Source organism: Oncorhynchus mykiss, chromosome 16 (assembly GCF_057628025.1).
Source record: "Oncorhynchus mykiss isolate SJ-2025 chromosome 16, ASM5762802v1, whole genome shotgun sequence".
NCBI classification, from domain to species: Eukaryota; Metazoa; Chordata; class Actinopteri; order Salmoniformes; family Salmonidae; genus Oncorhynchus; species Oncorhynchus mykiss.
The window spans coordinates 20,104,317-20,124,701 of NC_143037.1; the positions used below are offsets into that span (position 1 = coordinate 20,104,317).

General features: G+C 41.6%; 3 protein-coding genes across 9 annotated transcripts in view; 1 reads left to right on the forward strand and 2 right to left on the reverse strand.

Annotated features, from left to right (window-relative positions):
• katnip (katanin interacting protein) overlaps positions 1–4,074 on the forward strand; it is a 28,971-nt gene extending 24,897 nt beyond the window's left edge. For 3 of the 6 annotated variants that reach the window (XM_021565108.3, XM_090202173.1, XM_090202174.1), the window contains 5 exons: positions 36–268; positions 639–799; positions 1,564–1,649; positions 2,029–2,080; positions 2,691–4,074. In XM_021565108.3, the coding sequence (XP_021420783.3) occupies positions 36–268; positions 639–799; positions 1,564–1,649; positions 2,029–2,080; positions 2,691–2,712 (554 nt within the window). In that variant the 3' untranslated portion in view covers positions 2,713–4,074. Of the gene's footprint in view, positions 1–35; positions 269–638; positions 800–1,563; positions 1,650–2,028; positions 2,154–2,690 lie in introns of those variants that run through there. The other 3 variants (XM_090202172.1, XM_090202176.1, XM_090202175.1) reach the window with 2 other exon arrangements.
• A 91-nt stretch (positions 4,075–4,165) lies between these two features.
• On the reverse strand, positions 4,166–7,335 carry cox6b1 (cytochrome c oxidase subunit 6B1). The gene is made up of 4 exons (XM_021565116.2): positions 7,259–7,335; positions 5,551–5,664; positions 5,068–5,168; positions 4,166–4,403 (listed from the first exon to the last, which is right to left on the reverse strand). The coding sequence occupies exons 2-4, from the start codon at positions 5,654–5,656 to the stop codon at positions 4,350–4,352; spliced, it is 261 nt and encodes an 86-aa protein (XP_021420791.1). The 5' UTR covers positions 5,657–5,664; positions 7,259–7,335; the 3' UTR covers positions 4,166–4,349.
• Positions 7,336–10,018: 2,683 nt separating this feature from the next.
• On the reverse strand, positions 10,019–20,373 carry fam234a (family with sequence similarity 234 member A). 2 transcript variants are annotated; one of them, XM_021565120.3, is made up of 12 exons: positions 20,271–20,373; positions 19,113–19,406; positions 18,777–18,887; positions 17,921–18,103; positions 17,461–17,585; positions 17,062–17,194; positions 16,663–16,795; positions 16,303–16,446; positions 15,435–15,516; positions 15,147–15,299; positions 14,787–14,889; positions 10,019–14,486 (listed from the first exon to the last, which is right to left on the reverse strand). In XM_021565120.3, the coding sequence occupies exons 2-12, from the start codon at positions 19,369–19,371 to the stop codon at positions 14,275–14,277; spliced, it is 1,638 nt and encodes a 545-aa protein (XP_021420795.3). In that variant the 5' UTR covers positions 19,372–19,406; positions 20,271–20,373; the 3' UTR covers positions 10,019–14,274. The 2 variants fall into 2 exon arrangements, with proteins under 2 accessions (XP_021420795.3, XP_021420794.3); XM_021565119.3 differs by having other exon boundaries at positions 20,123–20,344.
• Between the last annotated feature and the right edge of the window lie 12 nt (positions 20,374–20,385).

Genomic DNA, 20,385 nt, shown 5'->3' on the forward strand with positions numbered 1-20,385 from the left:
TGGCTGAGTCCATTCTTTAACAGTGCTTCTCCTAGATATTGCTGCGTTCCCAGACAGTGTGAATGTCCTGGACAGTGTGAACGGTGATGTGAGGACTCCAGATAAGCTGGTAGATGGCACTCATGATGGCAGACACATGTGGCTAGCACCGGTGCTCCCCGGACTGGTGAATCGCGTGTATCTCATATTTGACCAGCCGGTGACCGTGTCCATGATCAAACTGTGGAACTACTCCAAGACACCACAGAGGGGGGTAAAGGAGTTTGGGGTAAGTCAGTCTTCTGTTCTCTCTCTCCTCCTTAGTACGGTAACACTGACCATGTCCATCAGTGAGACCCAGGATTTAGGACTTGGGAACAGAGCAGAATAAGAATCATTTCTGACAACAATGGACTAATAAAGTACTATTATTATTATTACTATAAACTCTTCTTAAACAATAATATGTTGTCTGTTTAACTTTCTGGGTGAAAATCAAAGCGAATAAATGAATGACTTACTGTTAGAACCAATAGGAACGTCTGTCCTTGAAAAGACACGAGAGTTCCTCCACTATGCTTCCCACAGTCTCCTGTGGGTAGCGTAATGGACGCCTGTTAGCCTTCCTTGTGTCTTCCTTTGTGTCTTCCTTTGTGTAGCTGTTAGTCGATGACCTCTTGGTTTATAACGGCGTCTTGGACAGCGTGAGCCAGGCGGCGCGGGGCATCCTGCCCACCTGTGATCCGGTGTTGCCCTACCACACTATCCTCTTCACCGACAACGCCCGCATCGCCCACCGTGAAAGGAACACTATAATCAGGTAACCCAGCATGGGATTGGCTGCTGTAGCCTGATATAAGCAAATGATTTGCTCTGCTGCCTGTCCATCAAAATTCACACAGGTGCAGATTGGTTTGGCTGCTTGGCCAACAATTTGCACACATGCTTATTGGTTCTTCTGTCCAGCTGCTGTCAACGTGTTCATAGTGGCAGAGTATGTGAAGTAATTTACCATATTTAAATGTTGTTTACGAAGCATGTGATAAATACAAACTCAAAAATGAGTTGTTTCAAATGGAAGGAGACTGTGTAGGATAGTGGAGGAGCTGTCATGTCTTTACAAGGACAGACATTCCTATTAGCTCTATCAGTGAATGATTGGCCCTGAAGTCTTTTTCTTTGTTAAACGGAGATGTGCTCTCTCTACTCCAGCCCCCGCAGTAGTAGCAGACATCACGATCTGAAACAGTGAGTAACAGAGTCCCAGATTGGCCTTGTGTCAGTCAGCCCTCCCTCGGGTTGCGTTCATATCCCCAAGTCACCCCAGTCATCCCAACCTCCAACCCACAGCTTAGCTTGTGATGCCAAGTCCTTCAAGTTCCAACAGACCTCCTGGTCCCTTGTCCACCTCTCTGTAGCTTCTTTGTAGGACATAAGACTTGGAGCTTCAAGCTTGCTTGTCTGTCCGTCCTCCATTTTGTGTCCTCCGCGGCTCCTGTGCTCCTGCCTTTCAAATACCTGGCCAGATAATGCACGGGTAGAAATGAAACTGTTTTGTTTTCGCCTCCTTGTTTTGTTTTGCAGCAACTATGTGGAGGACCAAGATGTGAAGATGACCAATGAGAATCAGATAGTCCATCACAACAAGAAGAAAGAAACCGCTGATCCAGGTAGCCAATGCAATTCAGTCAGAATTTCTTTCTTCAGTAAATATACATTTTAAAATACCACGTGTAATACAATAAACAGTGAGAAGCAAATTAAACAAAAAGCTGTAACTACCTTGTTACATTATCAGTGTTGTTAGAGGTGATATTTCTACACTATTATTGACCCAGATGTTTCGGTGTCTTTTTAAACATACCAAATGCAACAAAACATCTGTGTGAATGTCCCCCCTGCCTGCTGAAATGCAAGGGGAGAAAATACTTTTTTTTTTTAAACAAACTTGGAATTTCTGATGTTTTATCTATTTTTGTGTCTGAACAACCCTTAACTTTTTTGGACACTATAATTAACCAAAACCATATTTGGTTTCCCATCTTGCAGCGCTTCGGCCTAAAACCTGCATGACAGACACTGGAAAGCTGGGGAAAAGGAGGTACTGACAGACGGACTGACAGGCAGACGATCAGAAAGAGAGATGGTGGTTGGTGTCTCACTGGTTAATTGTAGGGAACAGTAATGAAGGGATGAGGGTTTACTGACTATCTGCACTATCCCCGTCTGGGGACTTTTAACTCAAGCCTTGACCAGCCGAAAAGAAAACAACTACCATTGTCTTCCATCAGTCATTGAACTATAGTGTTGCCTAGTGACAGCGCTTGTGTGTGGGGTGGGTCTACTTTTGAAGAGGCTTGTACAGAACACATTGGGTTTGTATCCATCCGCCCACAGGATTGGCCTTCCACTTTCTGGTTGGATTGGTTCTCTTGTCACTCCGATCTCTCTAGACTCCTACAGATGCATAGTACCTGTGTAATACTATATCAGATGCATAGTACCTGTGTAATACTATATCAGATGCATAGTACTTGTGTAGTGCTAACGTTACATCCGATTAGTAGTCCCTGTGTAGTAGTACTACATCGCATAATAACTGTGTAGTACTACACCATATGTATAGTACGTGTGTAGTACTACGTCAGTACTGCGTCACACACGTAGGACCTTTTTTGTAGTAACTCCAGTTGTGATTGTCCTTTTCACAGTGTCAGAGTGAACCTATATTAGGCTGCTATGTCGGCCATCTTTGTGCCTGGTGATGTTACTACTCCTGTCTGTCGCTGCCCCTCTTGATGTTGTGCTGCGTTCTCCTGCCGCTCGTGGTGCAGAGCTACTCAAAGATGAACTCCGTGGCAACAAGTACGCTCTTAATAGATGGGATCCGGATCCTACATTTTATGAATGAGTTGTGTTGATGAAAAGCCTAGTTTTAATAGCCACTAGCCTAGCGGCATAACACAAGACAATTGAGTAATGCAACTGCAATGTGCACCATCCCTGTCTGAATGCTATGCAGTAAACCAGTTCATATTTTCTCTCGTCTAATATCTCACAGTCGAATGATTTTTCTAGGTGTCTGTGGTGTCGGATGGAGGTTTAACCTTTGAAAGATTTACAACGCAGGGTGGATAATTTAACTGGCTGTCTGTTTCATAAAGTAGAATCAGGCGTCGGTACTGAGTATTGGGTCACATTGAAGCAATAGGTCGGATACAGGTTTAAGGCATCCTAGGCCGCTGCATTTGCTTAACACAAAAACAGTACACTTGCTTAGATATGCATTTTGCAATCTCGAATATATTAATATATCATATTTTTGATGAAGTAATATATCGGTGAAAACTATAGACGTTCAACACTATGTATTACTAAGACATGTTTGCAAACTAAGTGACCTTTTATTGAAGTTGTGTGATATGAAGAGTTATTTGAGACACCCACTTGTAGCGATGGTTGTAGGCTAATATAATGTTATTTCCATAAGTTTAGATATATTATCAAGATATAGATTGTTGTGTAAACAACATTTTGGCCTTTAGTTGAAAAACACCTAAGAATATGTAACCATATGTAACCAGAAATATTGAATATGCAAACACTGTAAAACATACCTCAAATAGGTCAAATGTGATCTTTACAAAGGGAGGGATCTTTGCAGAAATCTTGTTTTATCTTGAATGTTTGAGTATAATCTATAGTTGGCGTGGTATACCTTATACCCAGTAGTATTTTGTTGCATGGACAAGTTAACCACAGTTGTGGCTTCGGTTACAAATGTAAAAAAAGTAGACCCTTGTATTTTTTTAATAATTTGCTGCTTCATTGAGCCACAATATAGCCTATTTCTTACTAAATACTCTTGTATATGATAGAGGAGTTACATGTTTGTTTTTTTAAATGTAGTTTTATGTATTTGATTTAGTCTGTGGGTATAGGCTTCACACTGCACCTCCGTCATGCTTTGAGTGACGGCGTTATTACTGTTAAGTGGGACATTCCGCGTTTAAAATATTTTTATTCTTTTTTTAAAATCTTGTTCAAATAAGTGTATTTTATTTGAATAAATCAAATGAAATCCTTTTAAAACAAGTGACAGAGTGAGTCTTGGTGTCATGATGTCATGTAATGCTGCTTCTCTTCAATGCCCCCCCCCCCAAAAAAAAATATATGGACTCTTCAGTTTGATAAACATCGCCCAAGACACTTTAATGCAGAATCTGCAACACAATTATTCTCTATGATAAGGAATGACTACGGTGTTCAGTTATACTCTGCTCACATTCCAGAGGAGTAGTGGACGACCGACCAGGAGTCCTACTCATACAAACATATTGCCATGAAGTACACTTCTTTGGAGATGCCATTCAAATTTTCCCTGGGAAGGTCCCCGCCTCCCTCTGGTCGTCCCATTTCTGGATCTGGGGGACAAACGGGTAAAATAAACATTTACTTGACAGACCAGACCAGTTAAAACCCCTACATGTTGACGTAGTTGTAACAGACCAATTATCCTGCATGACTTTTTATTAGATTTGGATTGGGTATAGTAATACAGTATCTCATTTTGCAAAAGGTCAATGAACTCTGAGAGGAATCACATGTTTGAATATTAACTCTGCTGACTAAAGAGTTTTCCTTTTTATGGCCACTATTTGCTTGACTTGATAAGGCCGGAGTCATGTATAGCTCAGAATAGGGCTAATTGAATAAGGCCAGAGCTTTTTCCTACAATAATGCTTACTGTCTGTTGTACCAGCAATAGTTGAAGACAGACCCCCTTCAAATGATGTCTATAACCCTTTGAACCCAGTAACCTCTTTAATAAAAAATAAAAAATACTTTCTTGAAATTCAGTTAAGTGTAGCAAATCACACTATGTACCATAATAGCCTGTTGCTTTGCTTTTTAACTCTGAAACAGGATGAACAATGGACACATGACCTCAAATGACCTCAATGTACTTATAGACCAGTCAGTCAACCCACAGTATGTGTCATCAATACTGTAGGTCTACTTCAGAAATCCTTTCTAATTCACTTAAGGACTTTTAGCTAATGAAAAATAATATCTTAAAAGCATTACCCAGGAAATGGGGCACAGTGATTTGTAGACCCTCTTATACCAGTCACACGGGGCAGTGTCGACTCCTTTGGCGTCCAGGGATTTTTGGCAGCGATGATAATCTATAAATATAGCAACAACAATGGGGATGTTGGGAAAAAATGTGCACGTCAATGAGTTCGGGGCAAGGGTTGTGGTCTTGTCACTGGTCTTGTGTAAATATACAAAATTGGATTGCAGTCCTCTAAAAAGGTTAAGGTCAGGGTCTTTTAATTTTAACCCTTATTTTACCAGGTGAGTTAATCACCGTTTTGACACACATTCTAAAATAGAAGTTTTCCACAAGGACATGGTTCTGTCCCACATAATTAATTGGCACACACTAAACACATTCACAATTAAGAAAGGCACTGGATAAATTAAAGATTGATCTGTACTTGCCTACGTGACTGGTATGACTACAGAACCAGAGTCCTAGACTTTGACCTTGGAGTCTAGACTTACCCAGATAGTTGTAGAAGCAGTTCCTTGTCTGATTTTGATTGGGGAATCTGGCATCGAAGGGAGCAGTGCGGTAGTTCTGGAGCTTAGTCGCAATATCCTCTGCCATTTTTAGTTCTGTCGGGAAAACATGCTTGAATGAGGAGGATGCAAGAAAATGGAATAACCTCTGTCCAAAGCCTACAATGACGCTATCAATTGAAAGCAGGGCCGACCCCAGGCATAAGCGACATAAGCAGTTGCTCAGGGCTCCCGCCAGCTAGAGGGCCCGACCAAAAAATATATATGTATGTATGTACGTACACACACACACTATATATTATACGTGTGTGTGTGTTATACATTTTTGGCAACTCAGTCATGTTCTCACCTTACTGAGAGTAAGAATAATAGAATACACCAGGTGCAATTTCAAAAAGTGGTTGTGCATCAGCACTTTTTCTCTTGCTATGTCAGTCACTAACAGTCACTCAATTAGCCTTGTCAGCTGACAATTTTTTGATTGGTAGTTAGTTTAGCCAGCTGTCTAAACTTATTATAATCATGGCCGAAAACCGACCGGATACGCAGAGCACGTGTCCATGGGCCCTAACCTCCAGGGGGCCCATTTTAATTTTGTTCATCATTCTCACTATTAACATTGCAAAATGTTTGGAATTGCAGGAAATTAGCTTTAAAACGGCAAAAAGTTATCTCCACCCCATGGCAAAATAGGTAGGATTGCAGGAAATTAGCTAAAACTAAAGAACAAAATGTCTCTGCCCAATGGCAAAATGAGTAGAATTGCATGAATTGTGTTATAAAATTGAAAAATGTTCTCTCCGCCCCATGGCAAAATGTGTAAAATTTCAGGAAATTTGCTGTAAAACTGCAAAATGTTTCTCTCTGCCCCGTGGCAAAATTAGTAGAATTGAAATTCAGTAGAATTGCATGAAATATGTTATACAATTGCAAAATGTTCCCTCCGCCCCATGGCAAAATGTGTAGAATTGCAGGAAATGTACTTTAAAACTTAAATGTTTCACTTTATCGTCAAGAGGGTGGGCCACTAACATGTTTTTTCACGAGGTGCCCCCTAACCAAATTTCGTTTAGGGCCCCCAAAAGGCTAGGGCCGGCCCTGAGTGAAGGTGATTTAGGAAAAATCTCCTTAGCAGGTATGATGAGATGAGGCTATGTTTAGGCTACACCACAGACAAAATACTCTAATTTCAATTGTCTACGACCTAAGTGTCGATTTTTAAGGAAAAGTACCAATAAACATTTCTGTGGTTACAGACCAAATGTTGCCACTGAGGATGGAAGTGGGGCGCCACAAGTCTAATACAATGGCCACTTTTCTACATTACAGAACTTAATTAGACGAATTGGTATTTAAGTACAATAATACAGAAATACAATAGACTAATAGGAACGCCAATACAATGTTCTTAAACATAATCACCAATATCGAAGAAGTAGACTTCTTAATCAATATGAATTAGTCCTAATTACGTTATTTTGTCTGTTAATGGAGAGTGTTGTATACGATAAATAAGTCACTCGTAAGCAAATGAGGAAATAAAATAACTAGGCTAATGATCGACTTGGTTTCATTTTCAGAAGCTTCCCACCTTAATTAAAACACTATATTCGTGTTGCATAAAATATGGTGTAGATCTAATATAGGCAGATTTTTATTTAGGCTTATACTACAAATGTAACATATTTACCTTTGTGGCAAGTGCTGCGTTGTTCAAAGTGACTATTGTACTAAAGATGATGATACCCGAACACCACGCTTAGGCTCCCTCATCAGACTGAAGTGCGCCCTTGCGCGCGCGCTGGTCTTGTGGCTGTTGTAGCCGTGCAGTCCTATCAAAACGGTATGGCGGACGCAGGTCACATTGGAATGACTGAGATAGTTTAATCATGTGCAAGATCGATCACATACAACTAAGGATAAATCACTGGAAACCTTTCGTTTTACCAAAAATATGGTAATTGCCATAATTTGTGTGATATTATAGGTAGGTGTATGGCAAAACATGATAGCCTACATTTTGCAGTTGAGGAAGTGGCATTTTAACAGGAATTCTGTCCGCCTGTTACTAGTAGATAATTGATATAGGTTTGGCCTAATGCCAAAATAGGTTAGATAAGACAGAAAAAAGTTTGTATTTGTAAATAATAACTGTAATCTGTACCGTATGCTACACTGATAACTTTTAGTGAATGAATTTAATAAAGATAGGCTAGGTTGAATGAGTTGAATTTTTATTTTATTTTGTAAGAACAATAGCCAGCTGTATTTGGGTACCATTTTGGGACACGGAATGGATGCAAATCCATTGCCAAGTTAAAGTCACAATTCATGCTATCCAGATACGCCTATTGATCAATCGATGGATATAGATGGACAGACATCCATCAACACATGCACGCTATCATATGTCTGAGCTGGTTTAATCGCTCTGTCAGTTTGTAAAACAATAACCCTTCCCTACACTATAAAGATAATTTTCAAATGACCCCGAACAAACGCCGAGACAACCGTCACTGCGCAACAGTCTCCACCTCTTCGGACATTGAACTTTCCCTTTTCTATACGAGCCTGCCTCTCAATGCAAGAAGAGTCACTGCAGGCCCTGGTTCGAATCCAGGCTGCATCACATCCGGCCGTGATTGGGAGTCCCATAGGGCGGCGCACAATTGGCCCAGCGTCGTCCGGGGTAGGCCGTTATTGTAAATAAGAATTTGTTGTTAACTGACTTGCCTGGTTAATTAAAGGTAAAAATGATAAATAGAATGCAACATAATGTCGAACAGCTTCGCTCTTTGCCACCCATTTAGGACTCGGTCTAAAACTCCGCGAGGAAAGATGTGGGCTCCAGTTACATTCTCCTCCTCAAAAAGGATCGGAAACTATAGCCTAGGTATATCATTGGGCGCGTTTGAGTGGTAAACCGAAAATAGCCGACTGTAAAACGGAATTCGAGGAGTAAATTTGGGGGAGGTACATATGCAACGAAAGCAAGTCAGACAGCTTCTGCTGTTCTAAGAAACGTGACAATTGCAGACATGGCAATCACCTTTGTTATTGTGGAAGATGTCAAAATTCCACTTCTCCTACATGAAGCTGAACATGATCAACAGGAAGTTAACTTATTTTGTATTTTTGTGATGGTTTTCTCAATATATAACCAGGTGGGGAATGCATAGGCTACTTGAATGAGAACATATGTGTTTTTGCAGCATATGGGATATGCTCGGTTGATTGCCATTATTTCATGCCATTATTTGTACCCTCCTCATTAGTATTTGTGAATTGTAACAGGTCGGATTAGATGGGAGTCCATAAAGATTCTTAGTGTGTGGTAATTGATTGCATGTCAGCATTACTACAGGCTGGAGTGTAGTTCTTTAATTCTGAACGTTTATGTTGCTTTTGTCAGTAAGCATGTAAATAACATACTTTCATTCAATCACATGGACAAAACACTCACTGTACAGAAACAGATTAGACTATACATGTACATCAGCTCTCATACTGGCTAAACAATATGAAAAGGATTAGACTATATGTATATCAGTTCACATAAATGACTGGGTAAACAATATGCCAAGCAGACAAATGCACTTGGTATTGTGGTGTCTGAGGTGTCTGAGGTACTTATGGGGCTCATTAAGGACCAGTTTCCCTCACACAGATGTAAGCCTCTAAAATTGCTAGTGTAGAAATCCCCTACAATAATCCATGTCTAGTCTACAATATGTTTACTGAACAAAAATATAAACACAACATGCAACAATTTCAAAGATTTTACTGAGTTACAGTTCATATATGGAAATCAGTCAATTTAAATAAATTCATTAGGCCCTAATCTATGGATTTCCCATGACTGGGCAGGTGTGCAGCGATGGGTGGGCCTTGGAGGGAATAGGCCCACCACACTTGGCAGCCAGGCTCACCCACTGGGTAGCCAGGCCCAGCCAATTGGAATTAGTTGTTTCCCACAATATGGCATGATTACAGATAGAAATACTCCTCAGCACCCCACCCCACTCGGGTGATCCCGCAGGTGAAGAACCTGGAGGTGGAGGTCCTGGGTTGGCGTGGTTACATGTGGTCTGCGGTTGTGAGGCCGGTTGGACGTACTGACAAATTCTCTAAAACAATGTTGGAGACAGCTTATGGTAGAGAAATGAACATTAAATTATCTGGCAACAGCTCTGGTGGACATTCCTGCAGTCAGCATGCCAATTGCATGCTTCTTCAAAACTTGAATCATCTGTGGCATTGTGTTATGTGACTCAATTTCACATTTTTGAGTGGCATTTTATTTTCCCCAGCACAAGGTGCACCTGTGTAATGATCATGTTTAATCAGCTTCTTGATATGCCACACCTGTCAGGTGGATTATCTTGGCAAAGGAGAAATGCTCACTAACGGGGATGTAAACAAATTTGTGCACAACATGAGAGAAATATACTTTTTGTGTGTATGGAAAATGTTTGAGATTTTTTATTTCAGCTCATGTAACATGGGACCAACACTTTACATGTTGTGTTCATATTTTTGTTCAGTGTATTCCATTTTATTAACACACTTCAGACGATCAAGACATTTGAATTTGTTTGGTGAAAGCAATATTGCGGACAAGACAAATTGTAGACTATAACATTGGGCAACATTACAGTAACATCTAGGTAAATACATTAGGTATATTTAATTTATTTATGCTAGAAATTTGGATCACATGTATATGCCTATGTAATTTAAATGCTAAATAGTCATCCACCCAGAAAAGTAAACATGCATTGATAATAACCAATGATAGGTGGCCACATCAACCATTTATGAGCATGTAATGCCTTATGCTTCCAAGAAAACAGAAAAAGGTTATCTCACAAAGCTTTGGTTCTGCAGAGAAACTGCAGATATTTACAGTCGACTGCAGTCGAAAGTGCATGACGTTTGATCACTTGGTTGTTGTAGTCGCAAGTCTGACCATTTTTATACCCATAATGCAGCACACTTTGAAAGCCTTGACAAAAGTGATCCACCGCGAATGAGCCCATTGATTAAGTAATAAAGCTGGTCCTAGTGAGATGTAACCGAACCCTAGTCAACCCATGTAGATTAGTGGATTTGCTGTAACAATTCCGTACTGTCCCTTTCTTTAACATGCATTTTTATATTGTTAGTAAATTATTATGCTATAGACCAAACTATACACTGTCATTGTGTATAGTTACTACTAATATTTATCCTATATTCAAACTCGTTAAGCTTGCCAGCATAACACAGCTTCATTCATTCAGTATTTTTTTCTAATTCAATTTATAATATTTGAAATGACAACATAATTTAGGCCTAGATTCAAATCAGATCAAGCATTAACCGGCAATAGCAGACACCCCAATATATTATGTTTTGATGGTGTAACGGAGCTGGAGATTTCAAATCCGTCTGCAGGTTCTTGTGATTTGTCATGAAGCCAAAACCATCCCACTCGTGTCAAAGGTACAATATGCAGAAATGACTCCGCCATTTCCTAGTTGCTAAAATTCTTAATTCACCTAAAGCCTCATTTTAGTTCATGTAACAAAATAAGAAAGTACAGTGTGTAGAATCATTGCATCATCTAAACCGCGGTGAAATATATTTTCAATTGTTTGAAGCTGGTGTACAACACCAAAAGTAGAACACGCAAAAACGAAATTTAAGAACAGGAAGCATAGAAATATCGCATATAGAATGAATCTACTGCTTCTTAGACTTGCTTTCATTGAGGATGACAGATGACCAAATTAATAGAAAGGTGAGTTGTGTCACCCAAAAAGCTACATATTGCAGCTTTAAAAGTTCCGAACAACAGAGAGTCTATATATAGAAATTATGCTAAAATTGAAAATCATTCAACAAAATATTGAGGATTCATTAGCCTAATCAAGGTGTAAGTTACAAATCACACTCCAGTGTTCGAACTGGCAAACAATGCTGCATGGGATTTGTTTTAATGCGACTCCCTTTCCCTGCAGCCAATGGAGTACCACAGTATGAGTCACAATACCCATAAAACCTAGTGGTCAACACATTATAATGACTAGAAGACACATACCGGGAGACGCGTTGGTTGAGCATTGTGGGGAGGTGCTCGTTCGAGCGTACGTCCCCCGCGGTTGGTGGTGTCAGAGACATGTTACAATGGGAAGCAGGACTATCGCGTCCTTGCGTCTGTGGACTATGATTTATGCTTTCGCCAATGTCCGCTATAGGAATATGTTGCGTTCAGAACAACTTGGAACTCTCCGTCCTCCGAGCGTCCAAGACAACTGGGAACTCACATTTTTTTTGTTGCTCTGACTGGGAAAAATTGTTTTGAACGGTCATCCAACTCGGAATTTCAAGTCGGGAACTCGGGCCCCTTTCTAGAGGGCTGACTTTACGACCTGAAGATCACCGACATCCAGTGGTGTAAAGTAACTAAATAAAAAATACTTTGAAGTACTACATTAGTCATTTTTGGGGGCTCTCTTTTACTTCACTACATTCCTAAAGAAAATATGTACTTTTTCTCATACATTTTCCCAGACACCCAAAAGTAGCCTACTCTTTACATTGAGAATGCTCATGCTGTACAGCATTATGGTCCAATTCAAGCACCTATCAATACAATGCATTGTCATCCCTACTGCCTCTGATCTGGCGAACTCACTAAACACAAATACTGCATTTGTAAATTATGAGTGTTGGAGTGTTCCCCTGATTGTACATAATTTAAAAAACAAGAAATTGTGATATCGGGTTTGCTTAATATAAAAAAATTGATGTACAACTTTTACTTATGACAATTGAGTACTTTTTCAACTACTGTACATTTAAAACCAGATACTTTTACTGAAGTAGTATTTTACTGGGTGACTCACTTTTACTTGAGTCATTTTCTATTAAGGTATCTTAACTTTTATTCAAGTATGACAATTGAGCACCTTTTCCACCACTGCAGACATCAAGATTTGACCTCGTATTTTTCCAGAGTTCCCATGCTGCGTTCAAAACAACTGGGAACTTGGAAAAATAAGAGGTCAAATCATGACTTCAGTGATCTTTAGGTCGGAAAGTCAGAGCTCTAGAATGAGGCCAGAGTACCCGAGTTGGAATTCAGAGCTGAATGACCATTCAAATCAATTTTCCCCCAGTCGGAGCTTTTTTTTTTTTTTACACGAGTTCAGTTGTTTTGAATACACTGAAGTTGGACATTTCCAAGTTCCCAGTTGTTTTGAACGTGGCACCAGTTATGCTTGGAGCAGCTTGCGGATTTGACAGCTCATGCAATTCCACCTAGTCTGGCTGATACGCAACTACACAGCAAATTGTGTCTAAAATCAGGGACTTCGAAAGCTGGGGGGGGGGGGGGGGTAATACTACAAAATAGGATCAATGAGTTAGCCAGCTAACTTGGCTAAATATTCTGATGTAACTTTTTTTTGAAAGATAAGCTTGAAATGGGCATGGTCTAATTTATCAAACCAACAAAAACATATCTAAGTTTAGCTCTTTTAACGAACCAGAAAACCAATAGCTATTTCTGGTTGCAGATTCAGCGATAGAAATGTAAAAGGTCATTTCCAATTGGGCCGACATGTAGCGTTTACCGTGAATGCGGTTGCCGCTAAAGCGCGAACATGCCTTTGCATTTCAATCACACTACAAAGCTGAACTTCGGTGATACGGGTTGAATAGAGCCCCAAGTTCCTCCTCCAACACTGCAAAAACAACAGCTATGCGGGTGTCGGCTCGCTCAGATCTGAAAAATGTTTTTAGAGATCAATAGATAAGTAAAAAGAAGGTAAAATCATCTCAAAAAGAAGGTTCAATATATTCATGTATAAGGCAAACTATAAAACCCTCATTCCCATTCAAGATCACTTTAAAGCATTTTTTTTAAGAGATGGGGGGGGGGGGGGGGCATAAGAATTTTCTCAAGCTTTCCCTTTATCTTTTGCCTGATTTGAACATCAACACACAGATCACCAGAAACGTTCAACTTTCAAGGCTTGAGTCCCTCATACAGGGCCTACAGCTATGTCAATGTGCATGTAAATTATACCCTAATTTACAGCAACTTGGAATAGTACAGTACCTGCTACTAGTTTCATCTGATTGTCATCTACCACAGTACCTCTGGCTACAATATAAGGCTATGACTTGTAATTTTATATGGAAGCAGTACCCTTAAGATATTTCCACTAACCACAGGGTTGCCCATGCAGCTCTTTGGGGCTTTTAGTGCCTCTTTTTGTTGCATAACATAAACGCTTAGTCACTTTAGCCACCTTTACAGAGGCTGAAGTTGCTACAGCAAAGGTATCTAAAAACTATCCCACACGGTAGCCTACTAGTTGTGCATAAATGAATTCAGATACAGTACCTGATAATACCATATTGCCTGGTTGGTATGCCCTGGCAGTCTTCTGTGATTAGTGCAGTTATTGGTTGCATCGACCCAAAGCCAAGTCTGCCTCTACCTTGCCTATTTCCACCCTAAGAAAACTGAGCTAAATTAATCTGATTGTCATGATGGGACAGTTGGAATACAAGGTCAGCAGAAGAAGGTTTAGTAGTCAGCTTTAAGGTAACCATAGCTACACAGTTGGTTGATTGTCAGCAGTAACGGTTGTCATATCTATTGTAACACAGTTTCGATATCAGCAGCAATGTTGTCATGGTAACAGTGGCCTGTCACTCATCGCTGAAACGCAGTCTCTGGAAGGCCTCTTTGATGTCCTCGTTAGTGTCTTTGCTGCTTAGGGAGCCCAGGCGGAGGACCCGGCTGTCGGTGACGTCCTGTTTCAGTTTGCGCTTGCTAAGGTCCACCGTCCCCTCGGCCCCCTCCCCCTCGGGCCCCGTCAACATGATGTAGCAGGCGTGGCGCCCCCGCTCCAACAGAGTGGCTAGGACAGGCAGAAAACACATGGACAACAAGTCATTTAGGCTTAGAGAATAGTCATTATCCTCAAGTACAGTAGACTAGGGCTGTCTGAAAACGTTACTAGACGTCAAATCCTTGCATCCCAAGTCCTTTTCCCCCTCAATTCCTCACCTTCCTCTCAAAGCGCATTGGAGGAAAGATCCAAGGTCCCTCCTCCTCCCTGAGAGGGCGGTGCGGTAATAACGTTTTTAGACAGCTGAGCTATTGAGACGGTTCACCGGTCGCGCATAATGACATTGTTTCGCTCAATCGTGTAGCTCACCTTTAAACGCGATGATGTGGTCCATGACGTTGCTCTTCTCCAGGAGAACTGAGGAGTAGTGGGGATACAGCATGTAGGAGCGCCGCTCCTCACTCAAATCCCTCTGGTAGGAAAGCATTCCTTTAGAAACAGGTCAGCGTGTCTAAAGAGCACCACTATGACAGATGTGAATTGGATCGACCCAGGTTCGAACCCGGGTATTCTGCATGCCACAAGCCTGTGTTAGCCCACTGAGCTGAATCCTAGGCATTAACTCGGGAAGCTAACGCAAGCCTTCAGATTCTCAGGCTAAGGTTCCGTGAACACAGAGGGAGATGAAGATCAGTGAATGATCCGTTCTCATAGAGTCACTGTACTCACAGTAGTGTTGGCCTCGGAGGGCATCAGCCCCCAGAACATGAACACAGAGAAGGAGTTGATGGTGTTGACTGAGGCTGGCTTGGGTGAGTTGGGGCTGGCCAGTAGGTTGACCTCCCACACTGTGCCTCCAGTGTTTCCGTCCAGGATCACCACCTACAATGCACACAGAGCAGGGACAGATGTCGCATTCAATGCAAATGCAGCTAGGAGTGGAAAAACAAAAAGGGATGAAATACCAAGCAGGTAAGTTGAGTCTCTTCTATTGCTTCCAAGCTGGTCCCCACATACCCTTTTAATGCGGTTGCCAATGTCCTCCTCGATCACTATGTCGAGTGTGCCATCTTTGTTGAAGTGGCCAAAAGAAGGCTCGCTGAGGGGAGAGGAAAAACGTACAGTACCAGTCAAAAGTTTGGACACACCTACTCATTCAAGGGTTTTTCTTGATTTTCTACATTGTAGAATAATAGTGAAAACGATGAAATAACACATATGGAATCATGTAGTAACCAAAAAAGTGTTAAACAAATCAAAATATATTTTATATTCTTCAAAGTAGCCACCCTTTGCCTTGATGACAGCTTTGAAAACTCTTGGCATTCTCTCAACCAGCTTCACGAGGTAGTGACCTGGAATGCACGTGACTGTTAATTGAAATGCATTCCAGGTAACTACTTCATGAAGCTGGTTGAGAGAATGCCAAGCATGTGCAAAGCTGTCATCAAGGCTAAAGGTGGCATCTTTGAAGAATATCAAATACATTTAGATTTGTTTAACACTTTTTTGGTTACTACATGATTCCAAATGTGTTATTTCATAGCTTTGATGTTTTCACTATTATTCTACAACGTAGAAAATAGTAAAAATAAAGAAAAACCCTTGAATGAGTAGGTGTGTCCAAACTTTTGACTGGTACTGTACTTAAAACCCAGTCAGTACACGACATTGGCCCAAATACCTGGTTATCATAGTTGTCGACACACACACACACACACACACACACACACACACGGAATTCATAGCGTGGCAATTTATTACAAATGTTAAGGAATACGAGGTTGTTAGTCCTGATATGACCATTCAAAACTGTGAATTGAGTAAGCTACATGACAATGTTAACTAACTAATCAGTGTTTAGGGTGATGACGTTTTTTTTAACCTGAGGACTGTGCTGGTGTTGACTCTCCACAGTAAGTTCAGACTGTCACCATCTATCAGCACCACACTGCCCCCAGTGACCAATAGTAGGTTGGAGGGACCCTCTGCCTTCCCTGTCCTTAACACGTATCTCAATGTCCCAGACCTGCAGGGGAGGAACGGCCGTCAAAAGGAAAGACTCCATGTTAGCATTAGCAATTCATTTCAGTCTATGGTCCAGGTTACTGAACATAAGACATGAGAAATCATCATTTAACCACTAGACGTTTGGTATATTGGTGTTGTGTTTTGCCCCCAAGCTGTGACATTTTGAGGCATTGTGAGAATTGTGTATTAGCGTCTAGCTGCTGCTCCATCTTACTCATAGATTGATACAAGGCCAGAGGAGTCATTGGCTTTGCGCTCCCAGTGCTTGTCCTTCTTGAGGCCTTTTTCCATGCCTGCCTTAGCCTGGGCTGCAATCCTCCACAGGGCCAGGCCATACAATCCCGAGTCTGGGGAGAGGGGACAAAGGGCAGTGACAACAGTCATATAACATTACACTGACATCAATATGCTGTGGGCTGTAGCCAACTGGCCATATAGGACCCTTGAATCAATGTACTGGGATAGTTCACTGACCATTGGACAAGGTCACATACAGTAGGACTGAAATCAATGTGTTCTATCACATAGAATGTTATGAGATCAATAGTTTGGTCAGTGAATTATTGACAACAGATCTATAAATGAGCTCACTAGCAGGCTTTGGCTTGCTCACCTTTCTGGAGCAGTACATAGTTGGAGCCTTTCCCTGTGGAGTGGAGGAGATGCATGGCACACTCAGCGGTGTCAAGAACCACCTCTGAGCCAATCTGGACACCGGTCTTCCCTGAGAGGATCGCCAGCTGTGTCTAGAGCGCAACGGATAACAACAGAACAAACTGTCTTGAGGTCTTCTGTTGAAAGGTACTGGCACAGAGGTTGCCATTTCATGTGTGAAGCACACATTTTCTCATGCATTATTGTCCTGTGTTTTAAAGCGGTGTTTTAAAGAGGTATAAAACGCAAACAGTGAAAATCCTACAATATCGCATCCTCTAGTCTGAGCGGTCGTCATGCGGAACACAGCTGGTGAGTGTGACTAAACTGAGACATCGAGGACGCCTCTGAGGTTTACCTGCGTTGGGCTGGGCGCCACCAGAGCCACGTCGCTTACCCCGTCCCCATCCAGGTCTGAGACACTGAGGACCGGTAAGGTACTCCTCAGGTTGGGAGGCTGGAGCCGCGCCCACGTCACCACTCCTGTACAGAAATACCAAGTATTCAGAATGCACTCACAGCTACAACCCCCCTCCATCAGAAATCATGAACGTTTTCTTTGAAGTGAGTCATGTTACAAAATAGTGGCGAGACACAGACCAAACTATCATACATTAGAGGGATAAGCAGGCACATACTTGCGATTTATGAAAGGCGTGAGGAGAGAAAGCAAGACTACTTGAAGTGTGACGTTCAACCACCATTGTGGTGGAAAAGGTGTGAAAACATGACTATAAGTTCCTGATCAGGTGTTGTTTGTGAGATCTTAGAGAGAGAGGTGAGTATAAACAAGAGAGTCATGAATCGGAGTCACTCACCAGTGTATTTGTTGATGGCAGTGAGCTGGTTGGAGTGAGACAGCAGGCAGCCCCTGTCGGTTTCTCCAAGGCCGTCCAGACCACACTGGGCCCAGTGGAACTCAGGGGCCAAGGGCCGCTCCCACAGAGTCTCCCCGTTGGTCCCTGCTACCGCCGACACAAACACACAAGGTGTGTCCAGACCTGGAAGTCATACAGCACACGTGAATCTCACAGACACTGCCAAGCTACAGATTTTACAACGACACAGCAGACAATATATTGTTAGAACAATTACAGTAGGAATTATTAAACAGTATCTCTGTATTGAGGGGACTTTAGCTTGTCTTCTGGGAATCTTTGGCTGGTAGCCTCTACTTTTACTGGAATCTCAATGAAACCATTCTACAAAAGCAGCTACATACTCCTCATTATTATGCTTAAATGCCCAATGCAACCATTTTTAATGTAACCATTTTTAAGTAACAATTAGGTACCAAACTGTTATAGATTTCCATTCAAATGTGCAAAAATATTTTTTTTTAACAAAAAACGTTCTCAGGCAAGAATTCTGAAAGGACTTTCTGGGAGTGAACAGAATGTTTTATTTTATTTAACTAGAATAGGGATGTCACCATGGAAAGCTGAAACTCCCAACCATGCAAACCTGCTGATTAGAAGGTCCTGTGTAGATTGTATTTTAAACCAGAAGCTATCAGGAAATAACAATAATATTTGTTCAACCTTTTACAGTGTTAGTATCATCAGCTATCTACAATATAATACTTACACACAGGGAAAACATAACTTTGACTGCAATGGGCCTTTAGCAAGACAAAGCATGAAGCATTTGCTGTAAGATCTGTATTACTAGTACCTTCAGCCAAACAACTAACGTTCTGACTGCCCTCCTGCGCCTTCAGGACAAACAACACGTCCATCACTTTGTCTTTGCTTGCATCCTCAATGGCCAGGAAATCATAGGTGGCTGTGAGAGAAAGGAAAGGAAGTAAGTTGAACCTTTTGGGTAAAGAAACAAACAGTACATATAGGGCTGTTTTCCCAGACAGTTCAAGCCTGGTCCTGTACTAAATGATATTTTCATGGAGATTGAGACTTTTTCATCCAGTCCATAGTGGAAAACAACACAGGGTTTAAATCATTTCTTAACTGGCCTTCTCTGGTCTATTGTGTCACTGTACATCTTCCCCACCTGCTTGGGGGAAGGTGCGGTTCCAGAAGGTGAGGTATTGCGGACGGACGGGACAGGGGATGATGAAAGAGAAGGCGAAGACGATGATGAGGCAGAGGAAGAGGGAGAGGAAGAAGGCAGCCGTCCTCCAGTGGGACAACTTGGCCAGACCCAAACTCTTCTTCTTGGTCTGCGCTGGTGGTGCCGTTCCACCACCCTCAACCCCATCCTCCTCCCTCTTCAGGGGGTCGGCTTCTGTGGCATGGTCTGTTGGCTCCATTATCTCTTCAGCAATGTGTCATAGCCCGAACAGACCTAAACACAGAGAAAATGTGGTGCAAAGGACACAAACCTATACCGCCCCCTCAGCACTGACACAGTACCAAATGTATTCCTGTCTGCCTGTGGGACTCCAGCCATTTCCACACTCGCACCATCTCACTCCAAACATTTTCAAGTTTGCCTCCAGAAATTTCTGAACAAAACAATAACATGCATAACCCATGACCTTAGCTAGCAAGCTACCATGTAACAGCATGCACTGATTATATCCTGAGGTACACTGTCAGTGTTTAATTCTAGCTATACACCCGGACTCCGTTTGGGTTCTGGATTCACCACTTCCGTAAACAAAGAACCAACTAATCTCTCATAAACATATTGTCGTGGACAGATGAAACAGTAAAATAAACTTTCGCGAGAGAATTGTACTTCTGGGTAACCGAGATTAAGAATTAGCTAGCGTTATTTGGCTGCGGTAATAATGCATAACATGTCAATTTAGCGAGTTCATTTCATTGAAAGCCTGGTCAAGATACCACAACTTCTGGTTTAGATTACTAGCTAGTTAACGTTAGCATAGCTAGCCATAGTAGCTACCGTTACATAACGCGTTACAGACTCAAAACGTATTCGTTGGCATTCTCTCAGACTAGACTAGTTAGCTAACTATCTAGATAGTTTCGCCATTCAATTTCGAGCCCTTAAATGTCTCATTTATCTCAAGTAGTTGATTTATTTTTGTATCTTACTTTAGAAGCTACTTCTGTCCGTGTCTTTGTTTGATCGATAACTGTCAATCCAACTTCACCTGCGTAAACAATTCACACCTTAAAGCACCTACTAGCTATCGTGAAATAGTCATTGCAATCTGGGATCATTTGAACGACCCAACCTTACCCGTTTTACGTTTCAGCTTCAATGGGGATAGGGACATCCCAAGGATCCCTGATTGCGTGCACCATCGTGAAACGAGCTAACTTGAGCTCAAGTGGCTGTGATTGGTTCGTTACCA